Source organism: Sorex araneus, chromosome 3 (genome assembly GCF_027595985.1).
Source record: "Sorex araneus isolate mSorAra2 chromosome 3, mSorAra2.pri, whole genome shotgun sequence".
Lineage (NCBI taxonomy): Eukaryota > Metazoa > Chordata > Mammalia > Eulipotyphla > Soricidae > Sorex > Sorex araneus.
The window spans coordinates 217,773,864-217,791,155 of NC_073304.1; the positions used below are offsets into that span (position 1 = coordinate 217,773,864).

Here is a 17,292-nt window from a genome sequence, read left to right on the forward strand (position 1 = left end):
CTTCTCAAGCTGTTTAGGGGTCCTCCCAATGCCAGCGTGGCTCAGAGGGTCCCCGCAGGATTTAACAGAGGCCGTGCAAGCTTGGGTGAATCGGAGAAGAGGGACCCCCTTCCTCAAAACCCTCGACTGCCACCTGCTGGAAAAATGCCACAGCAACCGCCACCGATGACAGGGACAGAGAAATGGCGCCCCCTGGAGTTGTGCGCGGCGCAGTGGCACAGTGCGGGGGTGGGGGGTGGGGGGCGTCCATGTCGACCCCAGCTCCACCCAGGGCGGAGGAAGAGGCTGGCACGTCCCTCCACGGGAGGCGGGGTGGCTTCCCCCCAGCGGGGCATGACTGAGCCCCGGGGAGATTGGGGACGGGGGTGGCGGGGAGAGGGGGCGTGGAGGGCGCTGCGAGGGCAAGTGTGGCAAGAGGCCCTCCGCGGCCCTGGTGGGGTGCCCTCCCGCCTGGCTCTCCCGCGCAGAGTCTGGAAGCACCGAGCTGGGGGTGGGAGAGAAGCCCGAGGGGGACGGAACCCGCGGAGCGGGAAGTCGGGGCGAGGAGGGAGGAGGGCCGGGGGGCCTGGGCGGGGAGAGGGGGGCGGGGCTGGGGGCCCAGGGCCAGGCCTGTCGCTTCTCCCTCCCTCGCGTCCCTTCCCGGGTTCGGGCTCTGCGCTCGCGGCTTCCAAACTGCGCCGCCCCTAGGACTTGGCGGTGGAGTCGCGGCGGCGGCGCCTCCGGACAGCGCCCCCCTCCCCGTCCCGGCCGCCCCTCCCGCTCCCCTCGGCGCCCCCGCCCGGTGCCCCCACCCCGGGGAAGGCGCCGGGGGTGTGGCCAGGGGCCCGTATAAAGTCCGGGGGAGTCGGTCCCGGGCAGCCGCTCAGCCCCCTGCCCCCGCCCGCCCGCCCGCCCTCCCTCCGCCTGGGCCGGGCCGAGGATGCGGCGCTGCGTCTCGGCGGCCAGGCTCGCTCCCCTCCAGCCCGCTTGCTAACTTCCCCGGCTCGGTTCCTGCGCGCCCGCCGGACCGCCCCGTCTCCCCGCGCCCGCCTCCGGCTCGGGTCCTCCAGGCGCGTGTCTCCGGCCAGGCCCTGCGCGCCCGCACTCCCCGCCCGCGCCCCGCGCCCCGTCCTCGCGCGGTCATGCTGCCCCTCTGCCTCGTGGCCGCGCTGCTGCTGGCCGCCGGGCCCGGGCCGAGCCGGGCCGACGAAGCCATCCACTGCCCGCCCTGCTCCGAGGAGAAGCTGGCGCGCTGCCGCCCCCCGGTGGGCTGCGAGGAGCTGGTGCGGGAGCCCGGCTGCGGCTGTTGCGCCACTTGCGCCCTGGCCAAGGGGATGCCCTGCGGCGTGTACACCCCGCGCTGCGGCACGGGCCTGCGCTGCTACCCGCCCCGGGGGGTGGAGAAGCCCCTACACACGCTGATGCACGGGCAGGGCGTGTGCATGGAGCTGGCGGAGATCGAGGCCATCCAAGAAAGCCTGCAGCCCTCTGGTAAGGTGGCCCCGCCTGGCCCTCCCTTCCGCGGGGCCCCCCCTCCTAGAAGCCCCTTCTCCATTCCCACCGGGCCTGGAAGGTCCGTCCCCTACCAGTGGGGTGGGGGGTGGGGGCGAAGGGCCCGGCTGGGGTGGGTGGGGGGAACAGACTCATCCCTGGCCACGAGTCCCAGCAGCCTGTTGCCACCATCTCAGAGGACTCTGCCCCATCTGTCCATCCGAAACCTCCCAAGGTGGGGGCCAGACGGAGGGGGACAGTGTCAGAACCAGCTCCAGGGCCCTTACACATGCAAGACAAGTAAGTGCTTCCCCCCCCCCCCCCCCGCCTCCCCCCTCCCCGCGGCCCCTCAGAGTGCCTATTTGGGGAAAAATGGTGCGGGAGTAGCCCTGGAAGCTGGACAATTAAGTGATGGGGTCAGCCTGCAGTCCACGAGGGGGTGGGGTGCCCAGGCCAGAAAAGTAGAGGAGGTGGGGGGGCTTCTGTTCCTCTGGCGCCACAGTGAAATTCTGGGCTGGGGAAGCCAGGCTGGACCTGGGGTGGGGGGTGTGCAGTGGGACAGGCCTATTCTAGGGACTTTGGGGGGGGGGAGGGCGTCACAGGTCTCCCGTGTGACTCTGAGAGGTGCTAGGAGGTGGGCTCTCCCCTCTGGCGGGCCTGGGCACCCCCACCCATGCCTTTCTCCCACACGTGCCAGTCGAGGTGCCGAAGAGGAGTGAGTCTTGGCTTCCAGCCCAGAGCTGCAGAATCCTAAGTGGTGCGAGAGAGACAAAGACAGAGACAGGCTCCGAAGGCCTTTGCCAAACTTATTCTTTTCCCGCGTGGCGGGGGCGGGGGGGGCACAACGCTCACCTCTGGGCTCTGTTCTTAGCAATCTGAGCACATCAAGTGGGCTCAGGGGACCACAGGGGGTGCTGGGGGTCAAACCCAGGTAGCCCCACGCAAGGCAAATGCCTTACCCACTGTGCTATCCCTCGGCCCCGCACTCCCAACTCATCCTTAGCTTCTTCTCTTTTCTCCTCTTTCTCAGCGAGCGTCTAGATCTTGCCTGAGAACCTCTCTTCTCCCCCCCACTTCTCTTTCTCTTTGTTCTTTCCTGCTGTCTCTTTCCCTCAAGTCTCTGCAAAGGCATTCTCGAGTTCTCCTTTCCTGGCGGCCTTCAGCCCCTCCCCAGCTGCTCCCCTGCCCCCCACCCCTCACCCCCCTTTGCTATTTCTGCTGCCTCTCCCGCCTTCTGGCACTTTCATCTCCCAGGGCTCTCTGGCTCACGGCTCACGACTGGCTTTGTCTGGCTTTGTCGTCTGTATTTCTGTCTTCTGGGCCACTCTTAGAAGCTCTGTCTGCTCTCTGGGTGGCTGCCTGTGTCTCAGCCCCTCGCTGTGCCCTCCCCGTGCCTCTGTGGGCGTCTGTCTCCTTTCCTGGGCCTTGAAGCTGCCATTGTTGGGGCCCGGATGCCGGGACTCTGGCCCCAAGCTTCCTGCCCTGGGTCCCAGACGGCTGGCTCCACTTCCTCTCTCCGCCACATGTTCACGGGAGGAGAGCAGGATGCAGGGAAAACAGGAAGGAGGTGGACCCCAGGGGTCTGGGGCCTCCATGCCCTTCCGGCAAAGGGGCTGGCCGGGCGGCGAGAGATGGCTCAGCAGAAAACATCCCAGGAGAAATGCCAGCCTGCACCATCTTAAAAGGGGGTCCTGGGAGAGGCAGGGCTCCATGCCAGCGGGAGGAGAGGGCTGGCATCAGACAAACTGGGACCGTGGGCTCCCCAGGTATGAGCCGGGGCACGCTCCCTTTGTTTCTCCTCGACTGGCCAGAGGGAGCCTGCCCCAAATTAGGGTGGCCTCGGGCGGAGGAGGGGATTCCGAGTTGCTGGCACATCATGCACTCAGCCCTGAAAAGATGTGCTGGGTCCCTGCAGAGGGACAGGCCTAGGTGGTCCCTATCACCCCTCCTCCCCCCTTTCATTCTCCACCCCTGCAGAGTATCCAGGTGCCTGGAGAGGGAAGGAGGAAGCCTAGAGGACCCTCAGGAAATGTGGCGCCTGCTTGGTCAAAGCCGCTCTGCCGTGAGGCATCCTAGTAACGCTGGGCCCAGGGGCAGCAACTCTGGGAGAGCGCCCCCTTGAGTTGTGCGGCGGCCCTGTTTGGTTTCTGTGGGACCGGCTGGCCGGAACTGGGCCCTGGGCCTGTTCTCCACCGCTCATGTCAGCCTCCCCTGCACCAGGGCCAGGGGCTAAGTGTGGCCGCCTGGGTCCTGAGTATGGCCGTCCTGCCTGGTGTCGCTGGGTAGAGGGACCAGGTCTTCCTGACTTTTCTTCTCAGGGCTGAGCCTCTGCAGGTGACTGGGCCCAGCAGCCACTTGGCTGCCCCGTCCCCGGCCTCTGGCCTAGCGGCTCGCCAAGTGCCCCAAGGGAGTGTCCCCCTTTCACCTCCAGCCCTTGCCCCACCCCTAGCCCCAATCCTCCGTGCCAGCTTTCAGCGCCAGGAAAAGTGCCGAGAGCTCCTGAGGTCCGCAAAATGCATCAGAGAACCGGCCCCCAGCTCCTGTGATCAGGGATGGGGGTCCGAGGGGGAGGGTATGTGGGTGTCTGGGGAGGTCTCGCATTGTGCTCTGGGTCCCCGGGGGCAGCGCAGGGGCACTTGAAGGCTGGGTTAATTTTTAGTCAACACAGCAAATATCATGCCCCGACTTCAATACTGGGAATCGCTTCATGTCATGGGAACAGAAATTCCCAGAATGTCTCTGCTGGGGGAAGGGAGGGAGCTTTGCTTTAGCTGGCAGGACTCTTTCCCTTCACAGACCCGGAGCGGAGGGTGGCTCTACTCACTGCCCCTCCACCCCTTTCCTGCTGGCTTCACTCCCCCTCTGTCTAGGGTGGGGGTGATGCCAGGACCCGCCTCACAGAGTTGGAGGCGTCTCTCTCGTGTGGAGTCAGAACCCACTAGATCAGATGGAGGGGGCGGGGTGCGAGGAGGCTGAGAAGATCGAATCGAAGCTTTAGTCCTCTCTGATGCTGGGATTTGAGGGCACATGGGGCTCCCTTAAGCAAAGCCGGGACATTCAGAGGCATGGTGGGTGGGTGGACTTTGGACCCTTTTGCTGCCGTAAACATTGGGAGGACAGGTCAGCTGTCCTGTCTGCAGTCTGGGCCAGCAGCATGGCATGGGGTGAAGGGCCAAACCCCAGTGGCAGGGCTGGGCTGGGCTTCTCCAATCCAAATAGCAGACGGAGGGGCCAGAGAGACAGTCCAGGGGCCAAGGCGCTTGCCTTAATTGTGGCTGACCTGGGTTGATCCCTGGCACCCCATAATAGTCCACCAAATCTACCCCCCCTCCCCCACCGAAAGAGTGATCCCTGAGTACAGAGCCAGGAGCAAGCACTCCTCCCTGAAAATAAAGTCTTACTAGGATAGGATGTGTAAGTCTAAGAAAAATCCCTTTCCTGAATTCATAATACAGAGCACCTAAGTCCCGCCGAGTTCTGGGTTCACAGAAAGCAGGTGAACCAAGGTCTGGAGACCCACTGAGGCAGCTTTCAGGTGTGAGCCTGCACTCACCAATTCCCACTTCCTGAGGGGCCCCGCCTATCCATCTCGGTACCCCTCCTCAGGGCCTGTCCAGGCCTGTGTCTAAAGTATGAGCGGGACTGAAAGAAATTCTGCTTTAACGAGCTCACGGAACCGCGGCTGGGAAGATGGTACAGTGGGCAGGACTGATCCCGGAGCGCCGAGCCCAGAGTAAGAAGCCCCAAGCACAGCCGGGTGTGGTCCAGAAAACAACAAAAAACAAGTAGCAGATGGAAAAGGTCTTTATTTTTTTCTTGCTCTAAAAATCCCTTATGACCACAAGCAAATTCCAGATGGGCACCAGCTGCCGCCTACAAAGTGGAGGACAGATGCAGTGCTGGGGCTGGGGGTGGGGGTTCTCCCAACGCGGGGCTGGCGATCTTACCCAGACGTGCTGGGGGACCGTGTGGAGCTGAGGGAGAACGTGGGCCTCCCACGTGCCATGCATGTGCTCTAGCCCCTTGAGCCATGTCCCTGGCCCCCAAATGCTTTTCTTTCTTTCTTTTTTCTTTTTTTTTTTTTTTTGGGTCACACCCGGCGATGCACAGGGGTTATTCCTGGCTCATGCACTCAGGAGTTACTCCTGGCAGTGCTTAGGGGACCATATGGGATGCTGGGAATTGAACCCGGGTCGGCCACATGCGAGGCAAACTCCCTACCCCGCTGTGCTATCGATCCAGCCGCCCCCCCCCAAGAAAAAAAAGCTTTTCTTGCTGGGCAAATAGGTGCCCCTTCAAATCCTAGGTGGCACACATGTCTCTGCTCCTGGCCTCACTCTGGGTGTCTTTTTTGTTTTGGTTTGGTTTGGTTTTGGGGACACACCCGGCAAGGGCTCAGGGCTTACTCCTGGCCCTGCACTCTGGTGGAGTTCGGAGAACCGCATGTGGCGCCGGGTACCTAACCGGAGTTGTCCACGCACGAGGCGAGCGCCTACCTGCTGAATCACCACTCTAGCTCTCCCTCTGGGTGTCTTGATGGAGGGGGTGACCAGAGCTGAGGAGAAGTCAGGCCCATCAAACCAGGCTGCAAGGAAGGGGAAGGTGTCTTGTTTTGTCCATGACCCTTGCTGCCAGCGATGCCCTAGCTGGCTCTCGGGATGCTTCCCTCCCCCTGTGCCTGGGTGTCGCTGGCCTAGCTCCAAGCAGGGACTGGGGTGGGTGACCTGGTCTCCCTCAACAGCCCCTGCTCCCAAACAGGCCTTCCCCAGGCCCGAAAGTTAGCCCATGGGGAGGGGATTTTTCTGGAAGACGCCCCCGAGGAAGCAGCACCAGGGAGCTGAAACTCTCCTGTGTGCAGGGAGGAAACCAGGTGAAGATGCCAGGTCGGAGATACGAGGCTGCGACCCTCCCCCTCCCGCGCTCAGGCCTGGGGGGAGGATCCTGGGGTGGGTCCCCCCATCTGCCAGTGAAGCGAGGCTGGGCAAGGCCAAGTTACAGATTAAAGGGAGAATCAACAAGCTGCTGTCCCCCCCCACCCCTCCCCGGCTGTGTCTGGGCCAGGCCAGTCCCCAGTGCCCAAGGGCACGGGCACCGCGGCCCTACGTGTTGGCCCAGCATGTTGGTGCCTGAGCGGGCAGATCCGTGGTCCTGAGGCCCCATAAACAGGAAGCTTCTCCCACCTGGTGCATTCCACACGGAGCTCATCCCTCAGCTGAGAAACCAGAGTGCTGGACGGCCGGGTGGGGGGGTGGAGGGGAGAAGGGAGAGGGGAGAGGTAAATCAGGAAGGGGGGCTCCAGGCTGGCTGTCTTCTCAGCTCTCTGCAGATCACCCCCTGTAGATGGCCTGGGGTCCTGCCCCCCAAGAAAGTAAAGGTGTGTTTCCAGGCTCCTCGTGGGCCCCGGGGAGCCCCAGGTCCAGTCGGGGAGTGGGTCCAGTTGGCCTTCTTGAGACCTCCTGAGCGAAAGGCTAACCCCCACCTCGAGCCTTTGCCACTGGTGAACTTTCGCTCAGAGAAACTCAGTGTGCAAAGTCCAGTTGCGGTGGGACTTGTCCTTCCCATCTCGGGATTCCTGAGGCCTCGACCAGTCTGGGCGCGCCCGCCCTCCAGCGCGGGCTGTCCCATTGCTTTAGAAATCCCTCCCGGACTCCCTCAATCTCGCACCGGCAGAGCCTTTGCCAAGAGGAACAAGTGTCAGTGTGCAAAGCAGCGCTGGCTCTTGGCTCTTGGCCCGCAGCAATTTCACGAGAAGACCTGGCATGTCGGGAGGGTGTCCCTCAGTCAGCGCCGTGGGCTGTGGCCCGCGTGTCCCCACACTCCCTTCCAGCCTTTCCCTGGCCCAGTGCGCTTGCCTGCTCCCACTCAGCCTCCATGGAGCTCTAGTCTGGATTCTTTTAGGGTTTCCACTTCCTCTTCCTCTCATTCTCCAGCTCCAATCTAACCCCCCCTTCCCCGGAAATACAGCATGAGCCCCGGCATGAGGGTCCCAGCTTCTGGCAAGGTGAACACGGTGTGCATGCGCACGTTTGTGTGTGTGTGTGTGTGTGTGTGTGTCCATGTTTATATATGTGCATGTGTGTATGCATGTATATGTAGGCGTGAATGAGACTGGCTAATCTTAACTTTGGGGGCCAGAATGTTTCCTTGGGAGGGTTTTTAGGGAAAAACCTGTATCCTTCATTTTTTTGGCAAGGGATGGGAAGGAAAGGCCATTTCTGGCAGTGCTCAGGGACTACTCCAGACTCTGCTTAGGGATCGCTCCTGGAAGTGCTCAGGGAACCATGTGTGGTACCTGGGATAAAACTGGGCTTGGCTGTGTGCCACGCAAGCACTTTCCCCTCTGTACTGTGTCTTCAGCTCTTAAGGATTTTCCTAACGCACCTCGTTGGCACAGCCCTGGTCTTCTGTAATTCACGCCCCACTTTGGCCCCCAAGACTGCCATGAAGGTCTTCCTTGGTGTCTTTTTTTGCTTTTTGGGTCACACCCGGCGTTGCTCAGGGGTTACTCCTGGCTCTGCACTCAGGAATTACTCCTGGCGGTGCTCAGGGGACCATACAGGATGCTGGGAATCAAGCCCTGGTTGGCCGCGTGCAAGGCAAACGCCCTACCTGCTGTGCTGTCGCTCCAGCCCCAGCCTTGGTGTCTTCTTGACTGACCCTTGGGGACTTGATGTCACCTGTGAGGCAGTAATCCCTTGGGGACAGTCCTTGGACGCATAGGGTGGTGTCTGTCTCTGCTTCTTTCCTTGGTTTCCTTTTCTCACCTTCTTCCCAGCCTTAGAGACTCAGTTCTAGAAGCCACTTTGCTGTAGGACCCTGACAATGACTGTCTGCACAAGGCCTGGCTTCCCCGCCCTGTACCCCAAGAACTAGGTGAATATAAAGAGTGCCCCTCCCCCCGCAACTCACTCCGGCTCGGCGGAAAATAATACCGTTTGACCCAGAGACAGCTCCGGGATGGCTGCCATGTGTGAGGGAACCTGCTAACTCCTCAGGAAAAGAGCCTTGACGCAAACCAGATGCAGCCTTCTGTCTGGCTGCCAACATCTGGAATGCTGGCAGGACCTTCGGCCCGGCCCGCCGTGAGCTGCCCAGCCCGACCCGGCAGCTCAGCCCTGCAGTGTGGACCCTCCCGCAGGAGCGAGCCCCCAGCACTCCAGACGGGGTTCTTCTCTACCCTTTATTTTATTGTTGTTTTGCTTTGTTTTGGGGTGGCACCTGGTGGTGCTTGGGGGACCATGCGGTGTGGAGGGTTGAACCTGGCACTCTGGCATGTGAAGCTGTTCCTGCCCACTACCCACTGCCTTTCTCCCCCGCCGCTGCTAGTTTGTCTTGTGGTACCAAGGATCCAACTCAGGGCCTCACACAGGGAGTCATATCTCCTACACTGGCCACCTCCCTGGCCCCGGGACGGCTTTCTTAAGTTCAGGGAGCAGTTTCCAGGTGATCCCAGGGAGAGGGTATGGCCTCAGTGCACCCCCCCCAACCTCCAGACCCCACCATCTCGGAGCACAGCTACAGATGGACTTTGCAGCACATCTGAATCTCGGGATGCGGGGTTTGGGGGTGGGGCTCTGACAAGGTGTGTGAGGGCGTTCTCTTTTTCCCTGGGGCCACGCAGGATGTTCCCACACATCTCACACACACACACACACACACACACACACACACACACACACACACACACACACACACACACCTGCATGTGCAAGTATTAACAGACACCCCTCTCCCCCTTTCTCCAGTCCAACCAATGGGGAGTGCCTTGGGGACAGAATCTCATCACTCATGGCGATGATTCTGGCCTTCTGGAGAAGGGTCAGCAGCGCCTCGGACCTGGGGAGCCTGGTCTGGCTCAGCCAGACACTGCAGAGAGCAGGAAAGGAGACAGGATGGGGAAGCAGACGGGGCTGAGGAGAGGAGCTGTAGTGGAGGGGTGCATCATCCCTCCTGCACCCCCGCCTGCGCCTGCCTTAGACCTCCCTGAAGGGCCCAGGGGACTCTCCTGCCATCTGGCAGCTCCAGGACTTGACTCATCTGAGGGCTGGACTGGGTGGGGTGACGGACAAATCAAGAACTTCAAGAATATTCTCCTGTGGAAATGCAGGGGGCTGGGAGTGGGCCGAAGGTTGATCTCTCTGCAGGTTTTCTTCCCAGGAAGAAGAACGCAGGAGTGAGCTGGGCCGGTGTGCTGAGCCCTCCCCCCACTGACCTCTCCCCTTTCCCCCCACTGCAGATAAGGATGAGGGGGATCACCCCAACAACAGCTTCAGCCCTTGCAGCGCCAATGACCGCAAATGCTTGCAGAAACACATGGCCAAGATCCGAGACCGGAGCAGCGGCGGGAGCAAGATGAAGGTCAACGGGGTCCCCCGGGAAGACGTGAGGCCTGTGGTGAGGACCTCTGCGGCCTGTGGTCATGGGCAGGCGGACACACACGTGTGCATGGCCCCCCCCGCACATGCACACATGCACATGTGCACGCTCGCACACGCGCACACACACTATTGGCACTCTCTGCTCGGGACATGTTCAAAGGTGCTCCTTCCTTGGACGTGCCTCCTCTGTCATCAGGACGGGAGGTGCCTTTACCCCCTTCATGAGAGGCCGTCTGGTTCATCCTCCCGCTAAGTTTGAACATGGCCCTGGGTGACTGCCAGCAGAGCTTGTCTTGACCCCCGATGGGTCCTGTCCCTTCCCTTGGGTTCTTCCCAACCATCTCAAGAGCTGAAGGGCTCTGCCAGCCATGGCGGGGTCACTGGGCTGTGCTGTCCTTTCTGAGGGATCTTGCAACCGAATTTGGTGGTTTTTCTCCCTCGACTTAGAAATCCCCTCCTTCCTGTCCTGTCCCCTCCCTCCCTCCCTCTCTCCCTTCTTCCTTTCTTCCCTTTTGTTCCCTCCCTCCCTCCTCCTTCCCTCCCTCTCTCCCTCCCCTCCCTCCCTCCCTCCCTCTCAGGGGCTAGTCTCAGCTTTGCTTTGCTTGGGGGTGCTCCTAGCTCTGTGTGTGTGTGTGTATGTGTGTGTGTGTGTGTGTGTGTGTGTGTGTGTGTGTGTGTGTGCCCTGCCTCTGCCCTTTGCTGAGCAGTTTCCTCCTCTCCCAGCCCCAGGGTTCCTGCCAGAGTGAACTGCATCGGGCCCTGGAGCGGCTGGCCGCCTCGCAGAGCCGCACGCATGAGGACCTCTACATCATCCCCATCCCCAACTGCGACCGCAACGGCAACTTCCACCCCAAGCAGGTGAATCTCCTTCTCCTTCACCCCCACTGGCCCTGGCTTCAGCTTGGGGGCGTTCCCAGTATGGGGATCCTCAGGGTGGGGAGGCTCTCCAACCCCAGCCTGAACCCCTGACACCCTGGCCCACCCCTCCCCTACTCCCAGAGGGAAGGTGGGTCCCAGATCACAGATTCGGGTTAATGTGGTTCATGGTAGACCAGTTACCCCACCTCCCGGTCTGGGCCACTGCCCTCAGAATTCAGCCTCTGAGAGTCTCGAGTCTGTATTCCTACCAACATGCGCCCTCCAACCCTTCTCTGCTCCTCTTCTCCCTGAGTGTCTGAGGATTCACCTGGGAATGGCGGGCCTGAGTCCGGAGGAGTTAAGGGGGAAACCCAGCCCTCTAGTTCCCCCCTGTTGATCAGCCAGGCCACCTGGCATTGTGGCCGCTGCGGGAGGGAGCATAGGCAGAGGAAGGAGAGGGCAGGAGGGACAGTGAAGGGAGTCACCCAGGTCCTGCTTGGAAGGTGATGGAGATGAGCTGGGAATGGGCTGGATTCCCTTCTCCAACCCTGGGGCATCAACACACATTCCTCCATGCCGTGCTCTGGAGACAAAGAAGCCAGTGCCAAACCTAGCTCCGGTCATTAGCCCGACACCATTTTATTATTTTATTTTATTTTTGTTGTGTTTCGGGAGTCACACCTGCTGTGCTCAGGGCTACCTCCTAGCTCTGCACTCAGGAGTCACTCCTGGCAGTGCTCAGAAGACCGTGTGGGATGCCAGGGATTGAACCTGGGTTGGCCGCATGCAAGGCAAACGCCCTACCCACTGGACTATCACTCTGACCCCTTTATTGTTTTATTAAATTTTGGGGTTTTTTTTTTTCAGTTTTTGTGCCACACCCTGTGGTGCTGGGGCTGCTTCAGGCTCTGCACTCAGGGGTCGCTTCCAGTAAGCCCCCAGCTCAAAGGACCAAGTGGTGCTGTTGATCAGACCCAGGCCCCCGCCTGCAAAGTATGGCCTCAGCCACTTGAGCACTGTCTTAAGCCTCCCTACTGGATCTTTGTCTCAATCAAAGAAGTGCTCCAGGGGCTGGAGTGATAGCACAGTGGGTAGGGCATTTGCCTTGCATGCGGCCAACCCGGGTTCGAATCCCAGCATCCCATATGGTCCCCTGAGCACCGCCAGGAGTGATTCCTGAGTGCAGAGCCAGGAGTAACCCCTGTGCATCACCGGGTGTAACCCAAAAAGCAAAAAAAAAAAAAAAAGTGCTCCTAATTAAAAGAATTATTAGACTTGATCTTTTAAAACAGTTTTTGTTTGACAGAAAATTTGTAGAATCTCCACAGCTTTCTCAGATTTCCTTTGTTCCTATTTAATGTTAGTGTGGAATGTTGGTTACATTGCAGGAATGAGTATGGCTACATCACTATTATTATTATCACTGTTATTGTTGTTTGGTTTGGGGGCCACTCCCAGCAGGGCTCTGGGACCATACACTGCTGGGAATTGAACCTGGCTTCCCAAGTACAGAGCTAGTGCTACAGCCTTTTGGGTTTTCCATGTTTTTGGAAATTTTTTTTTTTACCAAAACATATGGAAAATGTTTTCCAAAACATTAGAAAATGTTTTCCAAGACATATGGGTTTTCCATATGTTTTCCTCCCCCAGTTTTTATTTCACTGGGAGTTCTTACTCTTAATCATGTATTCCTAGGCCAACTCTCACTCTCAAGACTCTTCACTCCAATTTCATTATTTTTGGTTTTTGTTTGTTTGTTTGGGGGCCACCCCTGGTGATGCTCAGGGCTTACTCCTGGCACAGTGCTGAGGGATCGATCACTCCTGGTGGGGCTCTGCGGGCCATATGGAGTGCCGGGGCTCAAACCTGGGTCTGCTGTGTGCAAGGCAAATGTCCTATCTGTTGTACTATCACTCCAGCCTCTTCACTCCAGTTTTAGTTCTGACTCTCATGGACACCTTTGCTTTTCCTGCCCTCCCCTCTTCTACGGTCTGCCCCAACCCACACGTTAGCCTAGCTGCATTTTCAGAAAATTATTTCTGGGCTTCTCAAGCAGTGCTCAGGGTCAGTTCCCAGAGATTCTCTGATAACTGGGCTGGCTCAGGGCAAGGACCTGAGGATGCTGTCCTGTTCAGGCCCTGCTGTGGGGGGGACCCCAGGGTGACCCCTGCAGTGCCCAGGGGCCACCAGGACCACACTCAGCAGTGCTGGCAGCCTCCAGGCTGACACCAGGTGATGCTTATGGCGGGGCATGTGGTGCTAAAGATGGAACCAAGTATGCCCTATTATATATGCCTGTACTCTCTCCCTTGAGTTCCTTCATTGTTCTCACCTGGACTTTTTTGCTGTTGTTTGGGAGCCACACCCATAGATGCTCAGGGGTTACTCCTGGCTCTACACTCAGGAATTACTCCTGGTGGTGCTCAGGGGACTATATGGGATGCCGGGGATCAAACCTGGGTTGTCCGCGTACAAGGCAAATACCTTCTCTGCTGTACTATTATTTCATCCCTGATCTTGACCTTAATTTTACACAAATTTCCTCTCTGATCTGGGCTCTCATCTCACCCAACTCAAGCTTTAGTCGTATTTCCCAACCCAACTAAAACTCTTATCCTGGCCTTACCCCAACTCTAACTTGGACCCTGCTCTTACCAATACTCTCATACTCTCATTCTTTTCTGTTGCTCCCTGGAGGCCCCATGCCATGGGGAGTCAGGGTGGCCTGAGTACAGGTGCGGCCCCTGGGATCGAGCTCAGGACCTCATGCTTGCCCTGGGGGCTTTCTAAGCTGCTGCGCTCTCTTTGGGATCCTTCTTGCTGAACAGAACTCTCAGATCATTTCAGCACTTGCAGGTGGCACTGGGGTTTCAATGGCATGAAAACCACCAAGCCAACTTCAGTGGCATGAAAACAACCAAGCCTGTTCTTTAAGTTCTTAAAGTCCCAACTCAATCAGACACACACACACACCGAAAGCATCTTTCGCCTAGGTGGGGTAGCCTAGCTTAAGTGGTAGGACACACGTCTAGTGTGCCCAAGTCCCTGAGTTCAGGCCCAGGAACCACGTATGGCCTGTTGGGTGTGGCTCCTAGTAGGAGAGACAGAGAGACAGACAGAGAGAGAGTTCTGTTCATCTCATCAGATCCCTAGCCTCCCTAACCTAGCAATACCTTCAGAGTCTATGGATGCAGAAATTGAACTGGGTTTAAGATGTTTGTCTTGGTTTGAGCCCTAGAACCTCATAAAGTCCCTCCAAGCATGGCTAGGAGTGGCCCCTAAGCACAGAGCCAGTATTATCCCCTGAGCACAGAGACATGTGTCCAATACAAACCCTAAATTTATATATATATATATAAATATATATATATATATTATATATATATGGTTCAGAGCAAGGACCTGAGGATGCTGTACTGTTCAGGCCCTGCAGTGCGGGGGACCCCAGGGTGTCCCCTGCAGTGCCCAGGGGCCACCAGGACCACACCCAGCAGTGCTGGCAGCCTCCAGGCTGACACCAGGTGATGTCATATATATATATAACATATATATAACATATATATAACATATATATATATATATATATATCTCCAGGGAGCTAGAGAGATATATAGTGGTGCTTCTCAGTGCAGAATCATGAGTAACTGGGACCCGAGCAGTAGTCCCATGGGGAGGGCGTTTTTCCTTGCATGCTGCCAACCCTGGTTCAGTCCCCAGCATCCTATATGGTCTCCCGAGTATCACGAGGAGTAATTCCTGAGTGCAGAGCTAGGAGTAACCCCTGAACATTGCCAGGTGTGACCCTCAAAGACAAAAAAATGAATCTAGTAACCTCTGACTGAGCATTGCTGGGTGTACCCACCAACCACCAAAAAAGACGGATCTAGTCTTGCCCGGGCAGACAGGACTTCCTCAGAACTCTGTCTTCTCTGACCCTTCGTTAGAGCCAGGTTCTCTCTATGCCAGTGGGCTCAGAGGGTCTGTACCTCAGAAAGAGTGTCAGTCCTCAGGGCCATATGGGGCAGCTGCCCATCTCGGGGGCTAGGCTGGGCTTGGGCTTGGGGCACGGAGCCTGGGAACTGACCTCTCTTACCCTTGTCTTGGCAGTGCCACCCAGCCCTGGACGGGCAGCGCGGCAAGTGCTGGTGTGTGGACCGGAAGACAGGAGTGAAGCTTCCGGGGGGCTTGGAGCCCAAGGGGGAGCTGGACTGCCACCAGCTGGCGGACAGCTTCCGAGAGTGATCTCTGCCCACAGACGGGGAACTCCGCGCCCCCAGCTCCCCCCACCCCCTTCCCCTGGAGGCCGCAGAGCGGACTCGGAGCCCACATCTGAGTCCTGGTTCTGCCTCTGGCCCAGAAGTTTCCCTCTGGTGTGCATGTGGGTGTGGATGAGCACGAGTGTGCCCTCGGAGTTAGAGTGAGCCCAAGCCTAGGGGTGTCCTCCCAGGTCCGAGCGCGCCTGCGTGGTGCCCTAGGATGTTCCCCATTTGATCCCTGTTTCCTCTCCGCCTCCCGCCATCTAAAACCATTTATTGACTACATAGTACAGGCCAGCCCCGGGGTTCTTCCTCCTTCTTCCTCTGACTTGGGCAGGCTGGTTCCTGGGGGCAAGCACGGGCTCGTGGGAGAGGAGAAGACCCATGGGCAGTGAGCAAGAAGAAAGTAGGGGCGTGTCGGGGCCCAGTCCCCACCCTGCAGCCAGCTCTGAGGTGCAGGTGGAGGGGAGGAGGTGGGTGGCTCGACCATCAGACGCCACAGTCCGCCTTGACGGCTCTGGACTGCGTTGGGGGGGGGAGCATTCCTGCTGCCTAGATCCCATCGGGAGGAGGAGGTGCAAAGGCAAGCCCACCTTGGGGTCAGACGCTGCGCCCTCCGCTTGGCTGCCTGACACTCCTGCTAAGGGAGAGGGAAGTGGGTCCAGGAAGGTTTGCACAAGGACAGAAGGAACGAATGGGGCTGTCAGTCGAACTGCATACGGGAGATGGAGATGAGGACCCCCCTGCTGTGGGGGGTGACTTCTCCTTCTCCCCCGACCCCCTGCACAGCCCCCAGGCTCACCCTTCTTTAGGGGTTCACTGCCAGGCTCCCTCCTCGCATCTCCTGCATACCCCCTCCCTCCCCGCCTCTGCCCAGGCCTTCTCCAGCCTGATGGATGGAAGGAGACCTAGAGCCCCACCCGCTGGCCATGATGTCTTAGTCTTTTTTTTTTTTTTAACAAAATAGAAGAAAATAATAATAAAAAAAAGAGGAAAAAACCAAGACAATTGCATTCGGTGATTTTCTTTCCAGTTACAAAAAGGCATGCTCTGGGGAACTTTGGTGGAAACACTCGGCCCAGTCAGACAAGGTAAAGGACTAGGAGGTTTTGGGGGCTGGAGCGATAGCACAGCGGGTAGGGCGTTTGCCTTGCACACGGCCAACCCGGGTTCGAATCCCAGCATCCCATATGGTCCCCCAAGCACCGCCAGGAGTAATTCCTGAGTGCAGAGCCAGGAGTAACCTTGTGCATCACTGAGTGTGACCCAAAAAGCAAAAAAAAAAAGACTGAGGCTTAGCCAGCCCTCCTCATCCTTAGAGCCTCTTCCTGGGGCGAGTGTCTCGCTGTCCCCCAAGCCGAGTTCTCTGTTGTCAGACTCCTGGTGGGTAAACAGTGGTTTCGGGGATGATTGCATTTAGGATCACATCCAGTGGTTCTCAGGCCTTGCTCCCAGCTCTGCTCAGGGCTCCCTCCCTCCTTGTGGTGCTGGGAATCGATCTCGAGGTAACTGCATAGAAGGCAGGTGCCTTAGCCCTGTGCTGTCTCTGTAGCCATGGAACAATTCCTTAAATCTTTTTGGTATTGTCTTTTTTTTTTTTTTTTTTGCTTTTTGGGTCACACCAAGTGATGCTCAGGGGATTACTCCTGGCTCTGCACTCAGGAATTACTCCTGGTGGTGCTGGGGGACCATATGGAACGTTGGGAATTGAACCCGGGTAGGCTGCATGCAAGGCGAATGCCCAACCTGCTGTGCTATCTCTCTAGCCCCCCCCTTTTTTTGGTGGTGGTTTTTGAGAGCAAGCACAGACCTCATGCATCAGGCATGTCCTTATTTATTCGGGGACCACTCCCAGTATATTCAAGGGTTACTCCTGGCTCTGTACTCAGGAATTACCCTGGCAGGCTTGGGAGATGCCAGGATTGAAGCTGGGTCAGCCACATACAAGGCAAACACTGTACCTGTTGTACTGCTGTACAACAAAAGGAGATGCTGTTGCCCAGGCATCTCCTTTGTTACTGAGTTGCAACTTCAGCCCCAGACAATGTCTTTTTCCTACCTGCAAAGTGGCCTACCTGCTGTACTATCTCTGTACTATCTCTCTGGCCCCTCAGACAAGATTTTTTTTTTTTTTTTTTTTTTGCTTTTGGGTCACACCTGGCTCTGCAGAGGGGTTACTCCTGGCTCTGCACTCAGGAATTATCCCTGGCGGTGCTCAGGGGGTCGGCCTGAGCACCTGGGTCGGCCGCCTGCAAGGCAAACGCCCTACCCGCTGTACTATCACTCCAGCCCCTCAGACAAGATTTTTTGAAGCTCAGGAGTAAACAAGG

General features: G+C 58.2%; 1 protein-coding gene across 1 annotated transcript; it reads left to right on the plus strand.

The window, feature by feature from the left end:
* Positions 1–546: 546 nt before the first annotated feature.
* IGFBP4 (insulin like growth factor binding protein 4) lies at positions 547–15,964 on the plus strand. Its single transcript, XM_004608753.2, has 4 exons — positions 547–1,470; positions 9,707–9,864; positions 10,572–10,706; positions 14,814–15,964. The coding sequence occupies exons 1-4, from the start codon at positions 1,122–1,124 to the stop codon at positions 14,946–14,948; spliced, it is 777 nt and encodes a 258-aa protein (XP_004608810.1). The 5' UTR covers positions 547–1,121; the 3' UTR covers positions 14,949–15,964.
* Positions 15,965–17,292: the final 1,328 nt, after the last annotated feature.